General features: G+C 37.9%; 1 protein-coding gene across 1 annotated transcript in view; it reads right to left on the bottom strand.

Annotated features, from left to right (window-relative positions):
* Positions 1 to 18,159, bottom strand: part of srrm3 (serine/arginine repetitive matrix 3) — a 113,136-nt gene that overhangs the window by 4,059 nt on the left and 90,918 nt on the right. Inside the window, exons 9-13 of the mRNA XM_059351162.1 lie at positions 15,656 to 15,763; positions 12,944 to 13,106; positions 2,628 to 2,923; positions 1,433 to 1,684; positions 706 to 831 (exon numbers count right to left, since the gene is read on the bottom strand). Of these exons, the coding sequence (XP_059207145.1) occupies positions 706 to 831; positions 1,433 to 1,684; positions 2,628 to 2,923; positions 12,944 to 13,106; positions 15,656 to 15,763 (945 nt within the window). The remainder of the gene's footprint in view (positions 1 to 705; positions 832 to 1,432; positions 1,685 to 2,627; positions 2,924 to 12,943; positions 13,107 to 15,655; positions 15,764 to 18,159) is intronic.

The following is an 18,159-nucleotide window of genomic DNA, read 5'->3' as shown; positions in this document are numbered from 1 at the left end:
TAACAAGATCTTGTTATTCAAAACTCTTTATTTTTGGCAATGTTTTAAATGAGATTCTGAGAGAAATATCACAATTTTAAGCTTCGTTTTGACTATGTTTTCTAATCAAACATTCATAACCTATTATCCATCCAAGGATTGTCGGAAAGTTCTAATTCAGATGACAATGCCTTTTTTTTTTTTTTTTTTTTACAGTTTCTTTCTTTGATGAACAGTGTATATTTGGTGAGCTTTCAAAGAAAGAAGTGTTTCAGGGGGTTAAAGAGCAATGATTAAGAATATTCAGACATTTGAATTGGAATGTGAAAAATATGAATATATCCTTTATAAATGAAACGTAAAAAAACTAAAATAACAAAACCTTAACAATAAATATAACAGGCTCTGAGGCTCTGTTAACAAAATTACATTTAAATCAATATTAAGCATTTGGCACAGGGGTATAGAGAGTCATGTAATCCTTACCAGGCAACGTATACTGCCCATCCAGTTGCTGGTTTGTTAAACTCATAGATTATTCTGTTTCTTTGGTTTACGTTGTAAAGAAACACTTTGCCAAGTGTTGTAATGGTTGAGAAACCAGCTGTTTATTCTGGCATCATGTCGCCTTAAAAGTCAATGACATTCTCATGTAAACAAACACAACGCTCTACAGGAACAAAGTCCATACAGGAGGAGATTAATGATGCTCGACAGCTGTTTTACCTGGTGATCCTGCGAGCCTCCATGAAGCTGGGCGAATCTCTTCTTCTTTTGCGAATGGGCGAGTAGCTGCGTGAGCGGCGGCGAGCTCGGCTGTCGGTGTCGGAGCGGTTCGGGCTGTCCCTCTCTCTGCACAACACACAAGATCAGTTGAACCCTCAACGCTTTTATGCCAGGGTGACAATTTAGGTAGGGTGCATAACTTTAACAAACAGCACTATCACTGATGAAGTGAAACAAGTAACTTTCTACAGGTAGTCATCCTTAAGCTCACACATGCTTGTTAAGAGAGTGCAGCTTGATGCATTAGCAAGTAGTGTTTTTAATGTAAGCTATTGAAAATGAAAGCATTAAATGGACAGCAGAAGATTTAGATATACAGCTCTGGAAAATTTAAGAGACCACTGCAAATGATCAGTTTTGCTTCAACATTTTTGTTTCATTGTATAAAGACAACAAAAAACATTTCTCTCAAATTTGAAATTAAAATATTGTCATTTAGAGCATTTATTGGCAGAAAATGACAACTGGTCAAAATAACAAAAAAGATGCTGTGTTTTCAGATCTCGAATAATGCAAAGAAAACATGTCCATATTTATTTTTCAACAACATAACACTATTATTTTAACTAAGGAAGAGTTTAGAAATCATTATTGCTGTAATGCACAAAATGTTTTATTTGTGCAACTCTGAGCTAAAAGAGCAGTGTGATAGAGAACGAGGCCTCACCTGGAGTTGTTCTGTCTGTTGTGTGGGGACTTGGCCTTGCTGGGGCCTCTGTCTCTGGAGGCGGAGCGTGAGGACGAGCGCCCGCTGCTCCAGGAGCTGCTGCGCTGCCGGAGGTTGGGTTTGCTCCGGGACTCCTCTTTCTTCCTGCTTGACGTGTGTGGGTGGCGTCCCGGAGACGCCGACGGGCTCCGGTGGTGAGCCTGACCCCGACTGGAGCGGTGGTGACGCTTGGAAGAATGGCCACCTTTTGTCCTGAAGTAATATACAGATGCATCTCAATACAGAATATGATGGAAAAGTCCATCTCCAGTAGTTCAAGTCAAACAGCCCCAACCAAGTATTGAGTCATATAGATGGACATCATTTTCAGAGGCCAACATTTCCATATTAAACATACCTTTTAAAATTGGTCTTTTGTAATATTAACTTTTTTTGAGACACTAAATTGTAGGTCTTCATTAAATGTAAGCCTTAATCTATCTATAAAGCAAGAAGCGTCTGTGTGTGTGTGTGTGTGTGTGTGTCTAGGGCATATCTCGTTGACCGTTAGTCAGACTGACCTCAGTTTCGTAATATCAAAATATCATTATTTACGTAGGACGTGTTGCAGCATTGCACTGTTTGAGTCCACCACAGAATTTACAAGAAGACTGTCAAAATACGATGCGTTAAATAAAACAGAACCCTTATTGTCCTTTACAATAATTCATTAAAATATGCAATAATTAAGCGTTGGCATTAGAATGTGCGAGAGGCACCCAATTTAGGGCACAAATTTTCTCCAGGGGAGTATGCCCCCGGGAGTATTCCACCTATTTTTCAGTCTCTTGGCCAATGAAATGCATCAGAATACATGTGGGAGTGTCTTAATGCAACACGTTGATTTTTTAAAAAGCTTTATTGAAGGTTTGGACAAATAAACTCAACTTCTCATGAAGCGATAAGCTCTCAAATACTTTTTGAATTTCATTTCTATCTCACTTTCAACACTTCTGTTGAATTTCCAGAAAAACTTCAGGTTTTAGGGGGTTATTTTAAAATCGCCCAGAGGTTTTACAGCCATTTTTTCCCCAGGCGTTTTAGGCCTAAATGGGTTAAGGCATGGAATGGAAAAATAACTCATTGACTTGAAATCATTTGCTGACAGCTTCGTCCCCCCCAGTTAAAAAATCCCATCTGTGCCCCTGGTGCTTACTTTCTCTGGTGACGAGAGTTCCTCCCTCTGTGGGTGTGGTTGTGCTGGGAGTGGGCCGAGTCGCTGCTGTGAGCAGGGGAGTGGGAGCTCTTATTCTGGCCTCTCTGGCTCCCTCTCCTCCCCGACGTCTGGGTTACGGAGCTCCCTACAGCTGTGTTCCTGCCCTCCACACTCCCAGCCTCTCCTGCTGCGCACATCTGTCCTGCTTGGCTCCTGCTGGGGGCGCTGTGGAGCTTGTGCTCTCTCAGCAGAGTGGACTGGATGCTTGCAGAGCCAGCGGTCAGCAGACGGAGCTTCTGTAGAGAAATGATGACCAACAAAGGAAAAAAAAAAGAAAAAAAAAAAGAAAAAGGACAAAAAGAGAATTAGAGTGTTTTCAGGCTGGTGATTGAGTGCTACGGTGTACTTGCCAAAAGAAGGTAAACATCTAAAAGAAAAAGGTCTAGGTTTTCTCCATATGGCTTATAGATAGTCCTCTATGGTGCAGCGCATGCAATACTTGGCATGCAAAACCATAATGAGTTGAAGAAATCATAATCGCAAAAACAAACAAAAAAACTAGGAGGAGGAGGAAGAGAGGGAAAAAAATAAACAAAACTGTGAACCAAATAAGTTTAAGAGCAAAGGCAGAAAGTACAGAGCTACAGATTTTGTAGAGTAGAAAAAGAGGACTTCAGTTTTTTTTTTTTTTTTTTTTTAGTAATGATTTAAAAAATGAAACAAAACAGAAAGAGAAGACAACTTGACGGAACATCACAGAAATGGAAGGAACAAAATAAAGATCACAATTATTGAATCAATCGAATCAGAAAACAAATCGTCTGCTACTCAATTTTCTCTTTCTGGATTTTTTTTCCTGTAGACAATTGCTGAGATGTGAACAGCGACCCATTTTCTTTGTTTTTTTTTAATGGTTACTCTTGTTTAACTCCCTTCTGGTTAACATCCACTTACCAATAAAGTGGTATTCCCTCCTTTAGTAGGTAAGGTATGAAGAAAAGGGAAAAGTGGGGCAACATAAGTGCATCATTAGATTCACAAAATGCAAGAGAAAAAGACACAAAACCCTTCCCTGCCAGTGACTCATGAGACAATGCATGGAAATCAATGGAAAAGAACTCAAAAGCAAAGAGGAAAACCACAATGTGCAGGGAATCCCTCACACAGAGAGTAAATCCTCCGGGCCCAGTCACCTTCCTAAACATCAGAGAGCAACTGGCTGGCGAGAGTTAAAGGTATTTTCTGTACCATTTATCTCTCCATGTAGTATTTTCCACACAGCAGGTGTTATTTAACTACCTGACACGTTCACAAGCTAACTACCTTTGCTTCTACAATCAGTGTTCATGGGCTCCTTGATACGGGCTGCTTATAGAAAACCTTTCTGTTAAAGTAGTTCCAGGGAGCTGTTGCTACAGTGAGTGTTAGGTTATTACTGGGCTTGTCTTGGGTTGAACCACATTTTATGGTATTTTATGTGGAATTGACTGATGTAAGAACCCCTGAAAAAATTGGAAAATGAAAGGTCAGACTTTTAACTGATTAAAAACCATAAAATGTGATGGGATCCACTGAGATTTTACATTTAAAAAAGCTACTTTAAGATTCATGAATAGACTCTAATACCTTGAAGCTAGCGGTTTTCAAAATGACCACTGTCTTAAAGGATAAGGCGGGCAATATTCAGTTTTTGTTGTTGTTGTTTATGTTGCGTTCAGTAAATCCCTTAAAAGGACCAAAATCAACAACCAATTGATCGTAGCATGTTAGCTTGACATAGTTTATTTATTTGGGCCGTGGAGTTCTAATGTTGTTGTGCAGAAACATGAACATGGGCACTGTAGTTTATTTTGAAACACCAACTGTCCTGGTGCTGTAAATACTGACTAGAGTATCAAATATAGTCCCCAACAAACGCACTATTTACTGCTGTTTGAGTGACGTTTGCTAAAAATGCCAGTGCCCAGATGTTTTAGGAAATGACAGAGCCTGACCTAGAGCAGCTACCTGGCTCTATGAGCTGCAGTGTCATTCTGTTGCACGGTCCACCAGCTGATATCTAGACATTTTCCATGGTTTTCTTGAAGACCATGGAAATGTCTAGATATCAGCTTTTAAATTAAACTCTTATGAGCTATGTTTGTTGTTATCATTATATTTGTCCAAACAAATGTTCCTTTAGTTGTACCAGGCATCAAAATGAACAAGAAATTGAAAAAAACAAAGGTGGTCTAATAATTTTTTCAACTCTTGAATGATTTGTCATGTCACTTTTATAGACATTCATGTTCCCTCAAGGATGAATCGTAGTAACTTTACTGATATTTTATATTTATCAATTTTGTCCACACTTCAGTTTGTGATCAAATACCTGCAAAAGTAATGACATTCCCATTAGGGCTGGGCAGTATGTCAGTATTACGAGTTATACTGATATATTTTAGAAAGAGATATGTAGTTGAGACAATACCGCCATACGATATATAAGTTGCCTTAACTTATGACCACTGTTTGTTTGCAAAGATGTGTGCAAGTACATCTGATACTTGGTGGCTGCAGGGCTTGAAAATGACAACTGATCTTTGATATCCTCCCTCGTGAAAGATTACAAGCTGCTGTAAAGGGTAAGGACGAGTCATTCTTAATAGTTTGGACACCCTTCCTAGATTATATACCTGCAGATCTGAGAAATCTGCTGTTGATGGGCACAGTTTTATGACTGGAACTCATGAGTACATACTGCGGACTGGAGACTAACTAGAACTGTATTTTTCTTAATTTTTTTTTTTAGACAGCATGTGCTGTCTGACGGGTCGGGGGTTCTGGCTCTGAGTTTTTTAATTGTTCATGTGTTTAAAAACAATAAATTACCTCTGGAACTTTCTCCCATAAAACATAAGAGACTGCTCACATCCACCCACCTTCAAAAAACTCATCAAACCCACCCAAAACTGCTTTTAATGTATGACCAATATTGTTGATTTTAATTGGTTTTATTTGAAACAGCATTTTCACTGTGTTTTAACTGTAAAGCGTCCTTGAGTACTTTGTAAAGCACTCTATAAATACAATTTATTACTATTATTATTATTAAAAAATATATATATGGAGAAGTGCAATATAAATAGAGTCTGACTGATTGATTGATTGATTGATTGAGTGATTGATTGACAGTGTTGGTTTAGGTCTTTTTAAGGGATTTGTTCATCGTAATGCCAGCCTTATCCTATAAACTGCTTATGCTAGAGGAAGAGTTTAAACATATTCCAAACCTGTTTTTCTTAAATATACAACAAAGATGGATAAGTGATTCAGTGGGAGTTGGGGACTGAAGCTTTTGATGCACAGTTATACACTGCTCATTGAAAGCAGGTCATGAAAAGAGGGTAAATCTCCGAAAGGCGTTTTGTGTGAAACCAAATACAGCTGGCTCTTGCGCATGCATTACAATGTGCTGTCTGAACTGCTTTTATAATCTAAGATACAACAAAAAAGCACGGACTGGTCCTTGCAGAGAGAAGAGCCGTTCTCCACTAGGGAGAGGACAACTAAGCGGTATAATAAGAAAAACACACAACCACTGGTGCTTATGACAGTTGTTAGAAACAGTCGTGGAAATCAATATGGTGAAAATCATAAGACGAATGTACTAATTCACCAACAAACAGAGAGATGCTGGACAAACAGGAATGCATTCTACCAAAACAGAAAGAAAACAAAACTGGAGAAAGAAAATGGACCTGGAAGATAGAGCGGGATATTGGACTTCAGAATGAAGTTAAGGAGGAAAGAGAAAAACCAGAGCTCTACGTAATCCAATCATAATTGATGAAGTAAAATCAATTTGGTTAAAGACCATTGGTAAATAACAGAAAGAGAGAGAGAAAGAGAAAGAGAGAGAGAAACATTGACGTCACTCAGGCTAGGGTGCTTGTCACATTCTCATCTGCATAAAGATCACGTGCGTAGGCAAAGCATTACCTACCTTCCATTTCAATCAGTGACACGTATGCAATATCAACAAAAAAAAGGAAAGAAAGAAAAAAAGAAAAAAGGAGAAAGGAATGTTCTCCGCAGCGAAATGGGAAAAAGACAATGACCTCTTTTAGTATCAAAGCTACATTTTGTGTCCAGAGACTAAGGAGAAATAAACAAACCAAAAAGTACAAAGAAAATAGAGGGGAGAAAAATAAAACAAAAATCCAGATGGAATTCAAATCAAACTAAAATTAGAAACAAAGGATGAAAGCTATAAACTACATGAGTTGCTTTGTCTTTTTCGCTTGTACAAATGCAGCCATATTTGTATCAAAATGGAGGGGGAAAGGATAGAGGTAAGCGGATAGAGTTAATTTGTTATATTAGTGGACATCCATGTAGAGTAGAGGAGCTAGGAGGGAGGAGGAGGAGGAGGAGGAGGAGGAGGAAGGGGGAGACATGCAGAGCTGGCAGATGTGAAAGATAAGTGGGAAGAAAAAATGCCAGGACAACGAGAGTGAGACGTGAGTCACACATGACACAGATGGACAGGTAGGAGAGGAGGAGGAGGAGGAGGAGGAGGAGGAGGAGGAGGAGGAGGAGGAGGAGGAGGAGGAGGAGGAGGAGGAGGAGGAGGAGGTAGAAGAGTGTTGGAGGGGCAGTCACTGCTAAGATGGACAACTAGAGAGTCAGCACATTTGAAAGGGACCCCAGTCACATTTTGGCCTGAGTCTTCTTCAGTAGCAGCACATCTCTACTCTGTACTTTTATGGACGTCAGCCCAACTTTCTTTCCAGGCCGTGTTTTTTCTTATCCATTTATCACTATAAACACAGGTACGGTGAGAGAGAGAGCTTAAGGAGCTATTGTCAAATCTGCTGTTGAGCACCAACAGGGAGCTTTCATTCAAAATGGCTTGGGTCCCTTTAAAATAACAGTCATGTTCATAAATGTGTGAGTTGTCCTAGTTATTTTCAAGAGTCCATGTACTTGTGTTTGAAGTGTTCAAAGACATCCATTAATAATGAGCAAGAGGACGACTAGCCCAGTTCGGGACGGTCTGATTCACTGTGGAGAACACAGTCCTGGAAACTTCCCATTGGAGAGCTTGGGGAAGCGGCTGTTTGCTGCTCTTTATCGACGGTGCGGGAGTTAACCATATGGATCAAACGCATCTTTGTGCAGCTGTCCAAGAAAATCGTACATTTTAATTAACAGAGCCGTTATTTCCCCAGGGAGCAGGAAACACCTGGGAGACTCAAGACCATAGACTGTATTAAATATATTTAATTTGTATTTGTAGCAACCATGACATCAGCCATTGGTTCGTGGATGATTGTTTGAAGCCTTTTAGTTTGGTATTTCTGCCGTTGTCTAGGGATGGGCGATATGGACCAAAACTCGATATTTTTAGGCCGAATGGCGATATATAATATATATTGGTGTGTTAGTAAGTGTTTAGTTTTGACTCAATGTCACAAGTAATCATCTTCAACATGTTTAATATAGGTATTAACCGAAATACCTCTAAATTAAAACAAATTTTCCTTAGGAACATGATGTCAAAGGTCATATGAATTCCCATGAGACATAAAAAAATAGCCTAAATTTGCAAATCTGACTGGTACCTATAGATTCCTTAGATCTTATTGTTTTATATGATACCAGGATCTCCAGTATATTTCTAAAATTGAGCCTGTCAGAACGCTAAGTGGCTATATTGGCTGTATTGTCTCAACTACATATCTAAAATCTAAAATAGCCAGCCCTAACGTTGCCATCTTGGTTTTTTCCAAGATTGCCATGGTCACGACTTGTCAATTACAAGGTAGCCACGCCCTAAAACATCCCGCTTTATGATCTATTTTTACTCAAAATGGGACCATAATCTACTAAATTAACATCATGCTGTATTGAAGAAAACTTAAACTAGCAATTGAGACCATCAACTTATTAAAAGTGTTTTCTGAGGTAATAAATCAAGTAAGAAGAAGGCGTATTTTCTAATAGGCTTCTATAAAATTAGACTTATTTTGCAACCAGTCGAGTCGCCACCTGCTGGCCATTAGAAATAATGCAGGTTTAAGGCACTTCTGCATTGGCTCCACTTTTCAGGCCCAGAGGACAATTTAATAGTAATTGAGTTATGAAAATAGTGTTTTTTTTATAACTACAACAGCAGTGAGCTGTGTCCTCATCATTACCTGATTTTTCTTGCATATGCACCAGACTGACATTGTGAACCGTGCTACTTGATGTCAGAGCCATACATTAAAGAATTTGAGGAAATATTAGTAGTAAAAAAAGAAAAGAAAATTAATTATACTGAATATTTTACTGTTTTTTCTACTTTTTTTATTTGATAAACTGATTACCAAGTTTTATGTTTGTGTGAATGTTCATAATAGTTTTAAGTTCTAAAAGTTTGTTTCTCTAATGAAATATATTTTTATGAATTTTCCACAATGTGGAGTGTTTTTTTCTTCACTGATAACCTTGCAGAGCCAGTCAGCTACTGCTGGTGGGAACTACAGTCAAGGGTGTTTTTAACCCCAGTGGTTAAAAGGAGCAGCAAGAAGCACTTGAGAGCAAAGCACTTGTACAAGCTGCAAGGTAAAATGTATGCCTTAATAAAATTATTTTCAGGTTTTTAACATAGATGGCTTCAACGAGAAGATCTAACTTGTTGGTTTTGCAAACGCATGTCTTTAACTTCTCCGTCTCTGATAAAGAGCAGTGCACAGTCGTTTCCCTCAGCGTGTCCATGGGAAACATCCGGGAGTGTCTCCCACACAGTGGATGGGACAGTTCCAAACGGGGCTAGAGGACGACTACAGGAACACAAACTGAGATGATAGATAGACAACCAGAGCTGCTATACAGAACATTTGCTAAACCACACAACTGCTGCAGTAAAATCTAACTTCAGTTGGATCCAGGATCTGTCACACACATAACCATCCTCCTGTGCAAAGACTTCAGTTTGGGGATTTTCGTGAAACAAATATTTGATCTTTTGGTGGAGATTAACGAGAATGGCAACATCACCTTGTGCTACAAAGATGCTGCTTCAAAAGAACTGAGCCAATTAAATGCTCCTCTATCACTACATCCCAACTGAATGGCTCTAAAGTACAGGATCAAACAGACCTCCCTGTCCATTCTGCACTGGCCGTAGCACATAGAGTAGAAACAAACGCCAGGGACAGAAGATACTGCCACCTAGGGGCAACATGCACATCGACATGGTAAAGTAAAGCAGTAGAGAGGAGCGTGTGTTTAACTCCTGGGGCTTTGACAGGAGCTGTTGGACGCCTGGAGGAGAAGAGGATCTATCACTGAGCAGAGCATGTGCTTGAGAAGAAAGACAACTGAATTGACAAGAAGAAACTATTACACATACCCAGTTAACCTACTTGGTCCGGTTCCAAAGCATTTGAGTGCTTTTTATATAAACGAGACAGAAAGATTTGGGCATTTATTCATGGGTAAATACCACTTAAATTGATAAGGAAAAAAAAGAAACAGTAATGGATGAAATAAGCAGAGAGAGAGAGAGATAAAGAGACCAGATAAGACCTCATGGACACATGCAAGCTGGAGTAGAAAATAGAAGACATCAGTTCTCTGGAGTCCTAACAGGGGCTTTGCAGCCCATTTAGATGCTTACTCATCAGAGAAAGACAATTTAAGAAGCGTTCCCTTTAGCCTAAGTGTCTTTTGTTTTATTCCAAGATAATGGCTGTCATCCTGCTGAAGCTCCCATGACCCATTTACAGTATGGAATAACAAGGTTGTTTCCATAACAGCAGAGAGTGATTTAAACTAACAGAGATGCTTGTTTTTTAAAGGAGCCAAAAGAAACAAGGAGCACTTCCAAATTGAACGGGTGGAGAGGAGTAAATACATATGATTCATAACACTTTGTTGACAGTATGTGTACTGTTTTTATTATAAGAACAGAGTTTTAACCCCTTTATTACTCAGGGTCCACCCTGTGCTATGATTTGGATTCATTTGCACAACATAGTTTTAGGATGCGGCTTACCTGTACGGAAGATTTGAAATGTCAACATAAAAACAAATCAAAAAAACAAACAATATACTGTATGCATATATATATATATATATATACTGCATATATATATACTGCAATTCTTTTTTATTGTATGAATGCATTAATTGTGCCATAATAAAAAAATACCACATGTCAAAAGGACAGGTATTTAGGCTTTCAATCAATCTTAATTTTAGTAATGCTTCTGACTGCGGCTGGGCGATATATCGATATAAAAAATATATTGATATATTTTTAAATATGATATGGAATTTGACCATCTCACATATATCGATATAGTTCAATTGTTTTTCTTTCTTTTATATATAAATGCTGCCCTTACTAGGGTTTGTCATATTCAGTTCTTTTGTAATGTTTGTTATTCTTTTCTCATATAAATATATTTATTTCATAAAAATATATTTTATTTCATAGGCTATTTTTATTTAAGATATTTTTTTATTTAAATGTGCACTTTATGGAGCTTTGATTAAAAAAATATAGTGGGATATGACTTTTGGTCCATATCGCCCAGCCTTACTTCTGACTGTTTTATGAAGTCCAAATCACAAATGTGACTACAACCTCAATTCACAAAAAGTTGGGAGGCTGTAAAAGAAAAATGTAATAGAAACAGAATTAAATCATTTGCAAATCATTTGCTACCTACTCTCAAATAAATACAGTACAAAGACATGATATCTGATGCTTAAACTGAGAATCCACTGGCCTACAGAAAACAGTTTTAATGTGAAAGACTGTCTGTCATGTGATGTTGTTGTTTTTTTATTTTGGCATGTATTTTTTTGGGATGCAATTCCATTTCAAAAGAGACAACGCCCCTGGTCCGTCCTCATGACAGAGCTCTGTATTTGGCTGCTCTCTGCTGCTCTCTGCTGGACAGCACTAAATGCAATACATGTCTTTACTTTGTTTCCTGTTTTTTATTTTATTTTAAAGACACACCAAAATTAAAAATACATTTTTAAATTATACTTTTATACTAAGAAACTTCATTTCATTTCAAGTCCTGTTAAAGTGAAAACATTTCCAATTAAATCAAATCAAATTCCTGGCTAATAGATAACCCGCCCATCACATAAATCTGCACTTGGCCACTTTACCTTGAGCTGGGTTTTTTCCCAATAAAACGTGGTTGAGGCATAACGTATCAATTTAACTTTATTTAATCCTTCTCTGTTAAATCTATATCCCCAGAGTCACATCACTGGGGTTTTGATGTGGCAATGGAAATTGTTGTCACAGTAAATCACAATTAATTATTATTAATTATTAATATTATTTTAAAGACAAAAGCTAAATAATTGTCATTTTCACATACGGTTTTCATTTCATTATGACACAGGAAAAGCATAACAATGTTATATTTATATTTAACAATGTGTATTGTATTTCAGTTTATTTCTTTGATTAGTTTTTATTTGGGCATTTTAAATCTTCCATACAGCTTGGCAACTGGAATGGAGAGCTGCACCTTGTTAAAATCATTTTTGCATGCTTTGATCAAAACCTTTCAAAGTAATGGATTTTTCAGTTCAAGGAGAAATCACAGATTGTTATCACTTGAAAGCACCATCAGACATCTGATCGTGACTCTTACAACCCTGGCTGATTACAACTTTATCTGCAGTAAAACTCAAAGTGTTCTCATTCTGGACAGACACATTTTTCTTTCATTTTCTTCACGGGCATGAACCTTTTGGGGGGAGCAAATAATCTGAAATAGTCATACCTGTCACTGGCTCAACTTTTTTGTTTGTCATATGCCCTTGCAGGCACTTACTGGGAACAAATGGCACATCTTTTTGCTAATTCATTTGGAAACATTGTGTGCCGGTGCGGCTCATATTATCCGAAGTGTGGTATGTCAAATGTTTCGCTCCGACTCAGAGGTTGTGTGCTGAAAGGAAACACTAGAAACTTTCTTCTCTTTGCTCCCTCCCACTGTTACCAGCAAACAACAAGAAACAAACTTAAAAAAACAAGATGGCAGAGGAGTCAAAGAGAGCCAGAAACAAAGCAGCAGGAGCGGCAAGTTTTACACAGGACAGGAGTGTCTTTGTGAGAATTATTAACAACAAAAACTGGCCTAAAACCTGATAACAGAATGAAAAGAAATCTTTCAATATCAAACAAGATAAGAATTCATGTCAACCAACACAAAAAGGAGCAAGATTTCATTTGTAGAGACTGTGGTAGATACCGTTGGAGTGGGAGGGGAGGGTGGGGGTGTGGGAGCAAAATAGAGGAGATTACATACATCGTGCCCTTTCTCGGCCTCGCTGTGGTTGAGTCGGCCTGCCCTGCCGTTGCGGCTCCGCTGGGTGTGGTCCCCGTTGTGCCATGCGGTGGGAGTGTTGGTGCCCGGGGACAGCGAGGTGCTGGACGCCTTTTGTCCGTCCGTCTTGTGCTTGGAGTTCAGCCTGGAAGAGCAGACACACAGCAGACACACGAGGTGAAGCACACACAAAACATTTTCTGACTTCTGTTAACCATTTTAATCAGATGTCTGAAAGTGAAATTTTTGGAACAAAGTGAAAGATAAAAGTGTTAATTCTTCACTTTAACTGGGCGATACTGCATAAACCATCTATAAAAAATGATTCGACCACACTCGTTTTCTGTCATTTCTTGTTCATTTTAATGCCTGGTACAACTAAAGGTACATTTGTTTGGACAAATATAATGATAACAACAAAAATAGCTCATAAGAGTTTAATTTAAGAGCTGATATCTAGACATTTTTCATGGTTTTCTTGATAATGATTTTGGTTATTATCAAGTTTCATAGTTTTGATGACTTCAGTATTAATCTACAATGTAGAAAATATAATAAAATGAATAAAAAGCATTGAATGAGAAGGTGTGTCAAAACATTTGACTGGGGCTGTAAATCATTTCATATCTTGATAACAACATATTGCATGTTTTTGGTAATTCATTAAATAGTCTATATGATAAAACCACCATTTTTTATACTCCTGTGTAAAGGTCAATACTTGAAAAAGTACTCTCTCTTCTCATGAAGACCTTTAATGCAATGTGAACAGTTTCAGGTGATATGACGGACAAAAAACAAATAATTTATATACATACATCAGATTTTCTGAGAAATTTGAGCAAGTGTGCCTTTGTTTTTATTAAATAAGACAGGGTAAAAGGTGTTTATTTAATTTTATTTGACTTAAAATAGAGAACTCTTGAGGATTCTTATGATTAGATCCTATAGGTGATGACAGTACAGGGACGGAGGTTAGCACACACTTTCTGAAACATCTTTTATACAAAATATCATTGGTAGTAATGAAGAATAGATTATCTGAATCAATACATGTAGATAAAAAAATGTTTAGTATTTAATTGAATGTTACAGTTTTTTTCATTTATCAGATTTATCACTCAGCCACTTTACCTTGAGCTGTTTTTTTCCTATAAAATGTGATTGAGGCAAAATGCATTAAGTTAACCTAATTGAATCCTTCTCTGTAGGATTTTATTTATATCCCTTGAGTCACATCACTGGGATTTTAATGTGGCAAATGAAATCCTTTTCACACTAAATCACAATGAATTATTATAATTATTACTATTATATTAAAGACAAAAGCAAAAATAATTGTCCTTTTCACGTAAGTTTTTTGTTTCATTATGACACAGTAAAATCAGAGGTGCAAAAAACAAAATAAAACAAAAATAAAGCAGCATTGGTCTCGTCTGCACACACTTCACTGTCTGCACTTATTACTGCGGCTTCACTGCTTCAGTCTTTACTTTTCTTTTGGTTTCCATTCCAACCTAATTCCCATTGTTTAAACCCTTTTTATATAAAATAAATGAACAGATTGTAGTTAATTTAACATTATTAACATAATTGCTACTGTAGACATTAAGGATTTCACACAAATCAATTATTTTTTCAATTAAAAATCACACAGGTTTGCAGAATACCATATTGTTTTGTGAAAGAATGAACAGCCAATCAGAGCGTACACGCCGCTTGATAAATGTATCTTATTTTTCCACACACGGCAAAGAACTTCCTCTCATTAGTTGGCTTTAGATTATTCTTGAGTGAAATTCTTTGAAGTTTGGTAAAAACAAGCCCAGAACCTCTAGCTAAAAGTGACTTAATATCTCAAGAATGTAATATTCTTCCCTTTCTTTGGCTTCTTTAGAGAAAGAAAAAATTGTACAGGGGAGTAGAAGCCTTAGTCACTGCCTAAGATGACTGAAAAAATGTTCATTGTTCTTGATAATTTCAGAGCTTAAAAAACAAGTTAAATATATAGTAAATTCATCTTAAAAAGAAGAAGAAAAATCAGGTGTTCCATGCTACATGCAGTCATGGAAAAAATGATTAGACCACCCTTGTTTTCTCTAATTTCTTGTTCATTTTAATGCCTGGTACAACTACAGGTACATTTGTTTGGAAAAATATAATGATAACAACAATAATAGCTCATAATAGTTTAATTTAAGAGCTGATATCTAGACATTTTCCATGGTTTTCTTGATAATTATGTTGGTTATTACCAAGAAAACCATGGAAAATGGCCAGATATCAGCTCTTAAATCAAACTCTAATGAGTTTTTTTTAATCATTATATTTGTCCAAACAAATCTACCTTTAGTTGTACCAGACATTAAAATGAGCAAAAAATTGAAGAAAACAAGGCTGGTCTCATATTTTTTTTTTGTCCATGACTGTAAGATGTTCCATGCTATATAGGATGTAGAATAAATATCAAACTCAATAAGAATAGAGAGATATCACAGCCTTTTATGGGGGTTATTATAAGAGCCCCATTTGTTTCCTAAAATATCCCCAGAGGAGAAGAGTCTGCGACAGTATCCAGGGAAACTGCTCGACAGAGAGGAGAGTGTAGGTGTTTATGTGTGTGTGTGTGTGTGTGTGTGTGTGTGTGTGTGTGTGTGTGTGTGTGTGTGTGTGTGTGTGTGTGTGTGTGTGTACCTGGTTGGAGATTTGGAGGTGCTCCTAGTGGAGGACAGGGAGGCGCTACGGGAGCTACAGCAGCTGCCTTGACGCTGTGAACTCCTGCTGGGGGTCTCACCGGGGGACCTGATGAGCGACAGCCAAAGGACGAACACACACACCACGCACATGCATACATATACATACATAAAGCCATGTGTATGTACGCATACATCACAGGGACACACATGCCACAGCGCCGCTCAGTAGTCAGTCTCATGATATGTAAAACAGTTCATGCACTGCCAAACACTTTCAATATATATTCTAATCAAGACAGGGTGCAAAGTATGGCGTGGAAATTGTGTTGAACTCAAACATAATGCTCAGAAGATGCACACTGTGCTTTGTAGTCATTATTATTCTCTTAGAGTCTGAGCCTGACATAATGGGTGTAAAATACCAATATAAATTTATGAGAGACTGAACGTGGTCCCAATCGGACCCAACGTTGAGGACCAAAAGGATCGTTGGCTGTTTGTTTCACTGTGTGCAGATTGTGCTTATTCTAACACACTGCATACTGTATATGTATGGATACAATCTAACTGATAATAAATATGAAACTTTGTTATACTGAAAAGACATCAAGGTTTTTCAACTCAACACTGAAGGGATTGTTTGGATTTTTTGCAGTTGGGTTGTATGAGGTGCATCTGTGTTCTCTTCAAAGCCATTGACAAAAATAGTATGTAAACCTTGCAGAATACAAGAGTTGCTGCAAATATACTGACAAGATGACACAATACAAGCTGCGCCAATGGTACGAAATGTTATACACATTCTGTCTCCTGAGTGGGCGTGGTCGTTTCTGCCTACTACCTGTTTGGAAGTGTTGTGAACATCAAGCATAATATATTTTGTTATATTTGGATAACTACAGTCATGGCCAAAAATATTGGCACCCCTGCGCTTCTGTCAGATAATTCCACTTCTCCCAGAAAATCGATGCAAATACAAATGCTTTGGTATTCACATGTTTATTTCTTTTGTTTGCATTGGAACAACACAAAAAAAGCTGAGAAAAAAAGCCAAATCTGATCATTCCATGCAGAACTCCAAAAATGGACTGGACAAAATTATTGGCACCTTTTCAAAATTGTAAGAAATAATTGTTTTTCAAGCATGTGATGCTCCTTTAATTTGTAATTAAACTCACCTGTGGCAAGTAACAGGTTCTGTCAATATAGAAATCACACTTGCAGCCAGTTAAAATGGATAAAAGTTGATTCAACCTTTGTGTTGTGTGTCTGTGTACCACACTGAGCATGGAGAATAGAAAAAAGAGCAGAGAATTGTCCGAGGATTTGAGAACCAAAATTGTTGAAAAGCATGGACAATCTCAAGGCTACAAGTCCATCTCCAGAGGTCTTAATGTTCCTGTGTCCACTGTGCGCAACATCATTAAGATGTTTACAGCCCATGGCACTGTAGCTAACCTCCCTGGACGTGGACGGAAGAGAAAAATTGATGATAGATTGCAACAAAGGATTGTTCGGATGGTGGATAAAGAACCTTGATCAACTTCCAAACAAATTCAAGCTGACCTGCAGACACAGGGTACCACAGTGTCAACTCGCACTATCCGTAGCAGTCTGAATAAAATGGGACACTATGGTAGGAGACCCAGGAGGACCCCACTGCTGACACAGAGACACAAAAAATGTCAAAATGTACCTGAGGAAGCCAAAATCCTTCTGGGAGAACGTCCTGTGGACAGATGAGACCAAAGTAGAGCTTTTTTTGTAAAGCACATCATTGTACTGTTTACAGAAAACAAAATGAGGCCTTCAAAGAAAAGAACACGGTCCCTACGGTCAAACATGGTGGAGGTTCACAGATGTTTTGGGGTTGCTTTGCTGCTTCTGGCACTGGATGCCTTGACTGTGTGCATGGCATCATGAAATCTGAAGACTATCAAAGAATTTTGGGGCGCAATGTAGGGCCCAGTGTCAGAAAGCTGGGTCTCCGTCAGAGGTCATGGGTCTTCCAGCAGGACAATGACCCAAAGCACACTTCAAAAAGCACCGAGAAATGGTTGAAGACAAAGCGCTGGAGGGTTCAGCAATGAGTCCAGATCTAAATCCCATAGAACACCTGTGGAGAGATCTCAAAACAGCAGTTGGGAGAAGGCACCCTTCAAATCTGAGAGACCTCGAGCAGTTGGCAAAAGAAGAGTGGTCCAAAATTCCATTAGAGAGGTGTAAGAAACTCATTGATGGTTACACGAATCGATTGATTTCAGTTATTTTTTCCAAAGGGTGTGCTACCAAATACTAAGTTTAGGGTGCCAATAATTTTGTCCAGTCCATTTTTGGAGTTCTGTATGGAATGATCAGATTTGGCTTTTTTTTCTCTGCATTTTTTGTGTTGTTCCAATGCAAACAAAAGATATAAACATGTGAATACCAAAGCATTTGTAGTTTCAACAATTTTCTGGGAGAAATGGTGCATTATCTGACAGAAGTGTAGGGGTGCCAATA

Source organism: Centropristis striata, chromosome 15 (assembly GCF_030273125.1).
Source record: "Centropristis striata isolate RG_2023a ecotype Rhode Island chromosome 15, C.striata_1.0, whole genome shotgun sequence".
Classification (NCBI taxonomy): domain Eukaryota; kingdom Metazoa; phylum Chordata; class Actinopteri; order Perciformes; family Serranidae; genus Centropristis; species Centropristis striata.
The sequence above is the reverse complement of the archived record's forward strand: the minus strand, read 5'-3'. Positions and strand labels throughout refer to the sequence as shown.